The 7,565-nt window shown below is 42.8% G+C and overlaps 2 protein-coding genes across 2 annotated transcripts; both read left to right on the plus strand.

Moving 5' to 3' along the window:
- The first annotated feature begins 4,075 nt into the window (after positions 1-4,075).
- On the plus strand, positions 4,076-4,936 carry LOC142340292 (uncharacterized). The gene has a single exon (XM_075390867.1). It carries the CDS (start codon positions 4,076-4,078, stop codon positions 4,934-4,936), a length of 861 nt encoding a protein of 286 aa, XP_075246982.1.
- Positions 4,937-5,547: 611 nt separating this feature from the next.
- Positions 5,548-6,081, plus strand: LOC142340293 (uncharacterized). Its single transcript, XM_075390868.1, has one exon. It carries the CDS (start codon positions 5,548-5,550, stop codon positions 6,079-6,081), a length of 534 nt encoding a protein of 177 aa, XP_075246983.1.
- The last annotated feature ends 1,484 nt before the right edge of the window (positions 6,082-7,565 follow it).

Genomic DNA, 7,565 nt, shown 5'->3' on the forward strand with positions numbered 1-7,565 from the left:
CAGCTAAAACTCTCTGACCCTAAGTCTAGCGAAAGAGCATTTAAAATTTCAGGGTTTGATTAAGCCCTTCTTACATTCAAACATATACTCTAGCTGATTCTGATTTACAGTTTTGCACCTGCTGACACGCAAGTGCAAAAGTTTTTGTTTCTAGGCACAAAATTTTCTAAAAGGTAAAACATTATCCTCCCCAGGTTAGGGTGTTTCTTTGCGACCGTGATCAGACAAAACCCTCCCCACAGCGCAAAGCGTGCATAATATAATTTAATAAAAAACAGCATTCAACCAAGATTTGGTAAAACATAAGACAACCAAACCATTAATAGCTGTCCACAACAGCAGTATAAATAGCATTCAAGTTATTTTTAGATACAAAAAAAAACAATTAAAAAGCGTTCAAACAACATTTTAAGTGCTAACTAAAAGTGCAGTGACTCATAACACTCATAGTGCAATAATTTTTTTGTGTGAATGTCATCGTGCAACCATAAACAAAGTAACCATTAACCAATGAGAAAAGCCAGAACCATGTCAAGCAAAACCAAAACAAAGTCAACCTCCAAGGCTCAACTCATGCAACTCTTGAAGTTCAAAGTCATTGAGTGGGAAGCAGCACAAGACCTACTCGACGAACAAATGCAACAAACAGAAGCAGCAACAGACCTCCAAGAGCTCGTTGACGAACTTCGACAGCAAAAAGCGGAGCTTAATCGCATGTGAAACGAGCTCATAGAACAGCAGTCGACACAAGAAGAGTTCGACACTGTTGCTGCAGAGTCTGCAAGGAGAAATTGCAAATGGCTGAGAACCAAATGTTAGACTGCTTCATGGGTCAAACCATCAAAAGTTCATCTCTTCCGACACCTCCTCGGAAGAACCCAACAAAATACGCAGCAAGGTGGTTGTTTCAGGAAGCCGACGTAAACAACCAAGCGGAATGAGACGTAAAACGCCAATGCAAATTGCAGGTGAAAACGCTGAGAGCTGGCATGAGGTGTTCAGTTCTGATGACCATGATGGTGTACCGTTCAAAAACAGTCATCGTGATCTTCAAAAAGAAAGAACAAGTGTAGAAAAATACAATGCTCAGCAACAGAAACCAAAAGAGAACAGTGAGATACAGAAGCATCGCAGCTTCAGTGAAGATGCGAAACAGGTTCAGAGTTGCCCGATTGTTGATGTGAATGTTCCAAATCAAAGTTTTGCTACCCTCAATATTTCCAGCGATCAACCATCAGACACTGTGTACTGGAATTCCGGTACAGCAACCGGATTTCAACATCAAGCAATGCCTGACAATTTCACTCAAACTTTTGCAGACAATCACTATCCGCGAGATCAGCAGCAGTCACGTCATTTGCTCGGTAGTCAAATGGATCACTCATTCCCAGAGAAAAACAAAATGATGAACGCTCCCAACGGAGAGACCAACCGTCACTTCAATTTCATGCCACAACAGTTTTCTGAGCAACAGTTCAAACAACGACCCCACAGTTCTGAATGGACCAACCATCAAGTGATGATGAATGCGTTCAGTCTACCAAAGATTAGTCTTGACCATTTCTCAGGCGATCCTTTGATGTGGCATCAATGGTACAGCTTTTTCAAGTCAACCATTCACGACAATCCAGCTCTTTCAACTGTTCAGAAAATGACATACTTGCAAAACTCGGTAACTCACAAAGCAAAAGACTTCATCTGTGGTTACTCTTACAACAGAGACTTCTATGAGGAGGCACTTCAGGAACTTATCAGAAAGTTTGGAAAGCCGCAGCATGTTGTGAGTGCGTACCTCACACAACTTGAACAATGGCCTAGGACCAGAATGGATGATCCCAGCAGCTTTGTAAGTTTTGCGTCCTTCCTCAGACGTTTGGTACAGACCTTTCAACTTCACCATTTTGAATCGGACCTGAAGGCTTCTGCGGTCGTTAAAGTTGCCAAGGAGAAGTTGACAACACCAATGACGATTCGCTGGAATCAACATGTAAGGAGCATGAGAATAGAGCAGCCAAATCTGGCTGACTTTGCAGATTGGATAAACACATATGCAGAGGCTTGCGAGGATGTCTCTCCACAAAGACCACAAAGGACAGACCGGGTTGAACGGCCTTCCCAAGGCCAGAAACACTCCAACATAGTTCTTCAAGCCAGCTCAAGTTGTCAACTATGCTCTGGGGATCACAACCTTGGTCGCTGCAAAGAATACCTGAGCAAGTCTGTAGCTGACCGTCAGCAATTGGCGAGGCATCACAACTTGTGTGTCAATTGCTTGAAGAGACATGAGAGTGGATTTTGTAAATCAAAGATTCGATGTCTTGTAGACAGATGCAATGGGTTTCATAATTCAACTCTCCATCGAGACGACTTCAGGACTTTGCAGAGAAGTGATTTCCAAGCAACGAGTAAAGGGGGATTTGAACCCAGGAACAACCCGGTGCAGTCAAACTACGGTAGAAACTTCAATCATACAACGTCTCAGCTTTCGTCAACAACCAGTAACAAGCCAAATACCAACAACAGAAGGGGATACAATCAAAACAGTTTCAACCCTCGTAATCCAAGCTATGGAAACAACAACTCGCATCAAACTGCCAATCAGCAGCACATCAATCCCCAGCAAACTAATGACAGAAGTAACACTCACTTCCAATCAGTGACTAGCAACGAACTGAATGATGATTCATAAAACTTCCACGGGTGCAAAACCACACTTGTAACAGAAATTGGGAACCCACATGGGTCAGAGCTTTCATTCAACTACAGTCAATACCAGTCACGCTCTTCTACAAAGACTTCAACATAGAGACCTATGCACTTTTGGACAGTGGAAGTGATGATACACAGACCACACAAAACATGGCTGATGCTCTTCGGATTAGAGTCCCCAAAGATATAGAACTTCCTCTAGCTTCGCTACATGGGGAGCACACAGTGACAACAGCTGATTTCATGATTGGAATTGGTTCACTTCACAGCTCAAAACCGGTGACAAGTCTTCCTGTGTACGCAACCTCCATTGAGCAGTTCCAGATGCCAATTGTCCCCGCAGACATGTTGAATAGACTTTGTAGAGACCATGATCATTTGGCAGAAATCAACTTCCCACAAATTCGTGACAACAAAATTGGAATACTCATAGGGGCAGATGCTTTTCTGGCTACTGTTCCAAGACATTTCACTACAGGCAAACCAGGAACACCCTACGGAGTCAACACACTGTTAGGATGGACTTTGACAGGCCCTGTGCCACAAGAGTACTTTCAACCAAACCATATAGGAAGCAGCAACCACAACATCACTCTTTTCAACCATCTCTAGCGAGGTAGTGACGACCCGGACGAAATCTTCTGCATCTTTTTTGGACCTTTGAAGGTGTCAACTTTAGTCAGGGTTCTACGAAGGGACACAATGAAGAAGACCAGAAGGCAATAAAGACTTTGGCAGAGACCATACATCACAACGGGGAAAAATATGAGATTGGACTCCCTTGGCGAGAAAACGTCACGCTACCCAACAACTACTTCATGGCAAGGGTTCAGTGGCACGCCCTGCAGAAGCGATTAGAGAGAGACAACCAACTGAAACAGATATATGACCCCTATCTTTGATGATATGGATAAGGGATACATAGCAGCTGTTACGAACCAGGATGCAAAGAACATTTGGTACCTACCGCATCATCCCGTCTTCAACAAGCAAAACCAGACAAGATAAGACGAGTGACAAATGCAGCCTCAAAATACAAAGGGGGTTTCTTTGAATGATGCACTGCTAACGGGACCGGACTTTTTGTGCAATCTACATGGACTTCATCTACGGTTTCGTCAGTACAAGGTTGCAGTAACAGCAGACAGAGGCTATGTTCATGCTAGTTGGAATCAGAGAAGAAGACCAAGATGCTCTCCGTTTTTTGTGGAGCGACAATGATCAGGAGAGGACATCCAAATACCAACGACTCATTTTTGGAGCAACATGTTCTCCTGCCTGCGCAATTTTTGTTCTGCAAAAGTGCGCCAACGATAACAGACAAGAACATCCAAAAATCTTTGAATCAATCACAAAACAACTCTACATGGATGACTTCATTCAAACATTCTCAACAGAGGAAGAGGCAGCAAATACAGCGACTGAGCTGAAACATGTTCTCAAAACAGGGGGATTCAACCTCACCAAGTTTCTCAGCAATAACCCTGCTGTGCTGGAAAAGATTCCAGAGGAAGACAGAATTGGAGTTCTAAAGTTACAAAGGATAGTTGGTCAAACATGGAACCCTGAATCCGATCAATTTCTTTTTGCGAAACCCAAACTGAGCTATGAAAGAGAGAATATCACACAGAGAAAGCTTCTCTCAATGGCTGCTTCTTTGTTTGATCCCATTGGAATAATCTCGCCTTTTGCAATTCGACTGAGATACATCTTGCAAAAAGTCGTCAAACAAGGACACAATTGGGAACAGCTACTATCAAAGGAACATTACGACGAAATTCAGCAATGGATGGAAGACTTCCAGAATATGCCTTCAATTCAAATCCCCAGATGTCTAGTTCCCAACGTCGATGGAACTCACGAGTTGCACACCTTCACAGACGCTTCACTTTCAGCAGTATCAGCAGTGGTGTACCTGAGGACAATCTCCGCTGACGGCTCAATAGCTACCCACTACGTCATCAGCAAGTCCAAGTTGGCACCAATCAAACAGATGAGCATTCCCAAATTGGAGCTCGATGCAGCTACACTGGGAGCAGAACTAGCAGGCTTCTGTGAGATCAAGATGACAATAGATGTGAAGAGCAAAAAATTTTGGACCACAGCACAGCAGTACTCAGCTGCATCAAATCAAAGGATCGACAGAAGATGTACATCGCAAACAGGCTCAACAAAATTGCTGAGAACTCAAACAAAGGCGACTGACGACACGTACCAGGAAAAATGAACCCGGCTGATCATGGTACCAGAGGTCTAGCTCCATGCGATCTTCAAAAATTGTGGATAACAGCACCTTCTTTCCTGATCAAATCTGAGAGCGAGTGGACATTCTCCGGTGACAAAACACCTCAAACATACGCCACTCAAGTTGATGTCAAGACCAGTGAAAAACCGTTGGTAGATCCAAACAGATTTTCAAATTGGCCTAGACTCCTTGGCACAATTAGAACAGTGTTTCGAGCAGTGCGCGTACTTAAGAGGTTGATCAAACGCGACGTACCTTGCAACTTGGACTTCGCGGCTGACGAAAACAAGGCTCGGAGCTTTCTCTTGAGGATATCTCAGTCCACACACTTCAAGGACACAGTTTCTCGACTTCAAAGTGGACTACACCTAGGCAAGAAGGACAAACTATTACCATATACACCCTTTCTGGATAGCGACGGACTACTTAGGGTTGAGGGACGAATTCAGAAATCTGGATTGCCTTTTCAGCGCAAACATCCGGTGATACTCCACAGCAAGTGCAGAGTTGCCTAACTGCTTATTGAGAAAGCACATCACGACTGCGGGCATCATGGAATTGAACATGTTTGTGCACATATCCAAGCACCGTTCATGACAGTTGGAATCCGCAGAGCTCTAAGAACTTTAGGGAAGTACTGCTTCATCTGCAGACGCTGGCGAGCAGGCAATGTCAGACCGAAGATGGCTCCTCTACCAAAATTTCGCTTTCCGGAGCACTCCAAACTCTACCCATTTGTGAATACTGGAATGGACATGTTCAGTCCCTTTCACATTGAAAAATCCAGAACCCAGACAGAACCCAATTATATCTGCATGTTTACATGCTTGGTCACACGAGCAGTACACTTGGAAGTTTGTGAGGACCTCTCTACTGACTGTCTACTAATGGCTATTCGACGTTTTGTATCCAGACGAGGATACCCTGATGTCATTGTTTCGGACAACGAGAAAAACTTTGTTGGAGCTAACCAGGCAATGAAACTCAATTTTCAGGAAAAATACAAACCAGACGACAAATACATACGTCTCCAGCTGGCCCAACAGAACATCCAGAGGACGTTCAACCCACCTCTGGCACCGCACTTCGGAGGGGTTTGGGAACGACTTATACAGTCGGCTAAATGAAGCCTACTTGTTGTCCTCGGAAGCCGCCGACAAAACTTTTCAGTCTTCCATACAGTCGTAGCGGAAGCAGAAGGAATTCTTAATTCACGCCCACTGACGCATGTTGGGAGCACTTTGACCGACGAGGAACCATTAACACCGAATAATTTCCTGATGAGAAGACGCCACTTCTGCCTAAAACCTCTGGCAAACAACAGAACCCGGTTTTCAATTAAAGACTTCAAGGAGTCACAGACCCTTTTGGACCACTATTGGTCTCGTCTTCTCAAAGAATTTGTACCGGAACTTAACAGACGGACAAAATGGCAGCAAGCCAACGCTGAGCTCAAGGAAGACGATGTTATTTGGCTCTACAAAGATTTTACAACCCGAGGAATTTGGCCCATTGGTCGGATCGTCAAAGCACATGTGAGTAGAGATGGAGTGGCAAGAAGCTTCGACATCAAGACCAGTACTGGCATGGTGCAACGTCCCGCAGTGAGATTGGGCAAAGTGTTTGAAACTGACAATGATTCTTCTTCGTTGGCCGCGGAGGGTGAATGAATACTCCTTCAATCATGTCAAATTGATGCATAAAACTCAATTAAGCGGAAACTTTTGAGGCAATAAATTTGAATTTCTGATGTCAATTATTTTGTTCTTTTCTGATAAATTTATTTGCTAAGTTTTGTTGTTGCTTGCCGGAGTGTAAACGGTCCGTAACCGTTTAGCCCCCAATCCTTCCCCTTGTTATTTAGTTCAAATTTATTGAGTTCATATTCATAATCGCTGTAAAAGTCATATCTTTAACTTTGATTTTTCATGACTTTCAATGCCAAACCTTTTTATTCATTATCATACATGAGTTTCATCGTGCCACACTTAACTTTGATAGTGAATGCGGGTATAAACCACACCTTTGTAAGCTATCATTTAACAAGCATACAAGCTTATAGAAGAACATACAGCAAAATAAACTCTTGAAAACCAGTCGTTGTCTCTGAAAGCGGATCAGACTAAAGAAAAGATAACAGTTTTTCTTATTATCAATGTTGTGACGCTTAACTTGAAGCAAATTTTCAGAAACATGGCAGAAAATTGTTTTTAATGTAATCAACTCTGCCGAAAAGTGCATAACCATCAATTTGATTTAATGCTACCAAATCCAAAAGTATACGCATTGTCATTTATTTCACAAGAAGACAGCTGTTCACGGAAAGATGTTCAACAAGAGTTGAATTTTTTCCAACTTCTCAAAAAAAAACATTTTACTTTTGTTATTTAAATTAATGTGTATGCAATAAAAACTCTCTCCTTACTGGAGACATTGTCTGCTTCAGTTTTTGCAGAAGTTTAGGAACAACCTTTTCTTCTAGTGCACAAAATATTTTCCCTCTTTTTATTATTCGGAGAGAAAACATAAAAATGCCTGCTAATCATTTTGCAGACAAGTGGAGAGCACAGGTATTAAGACAGACCTACATTTCAAGAAAATTGACGCTAGA

This window comes from Convolutriloba macropyga, chromosome 5, assembly GCF_964194025.1.
Source record: "Convolutriloba macropyga chromosome 5, txConMacr16.3, whole genome shotgun sequence".
Lineage (NCBI taxonomy): Eukaryota > Metazoa > Xenacoelomorpha > Acoela > Convolutidae > Convolutriloba > Convolutriloba macropyga.

What these genes read in the sequence shown, in the direction of transcription:
- LOC142340292 (XM_075390867.1), top strand. Translation starts at nt 4,076, where the DNA reads ATGGATGACTTCATTCAAACATTCTCAACAGAGGAAGAGGCAGCAAAT.
- LOC142340293 (XM_075390868.1), top strand. Translation starts at nt 5,548, where the DNA reads ATGACAGTTGGAATCCGCAGAGCTCTAAGAACTTTAGGGAAGTACTGC.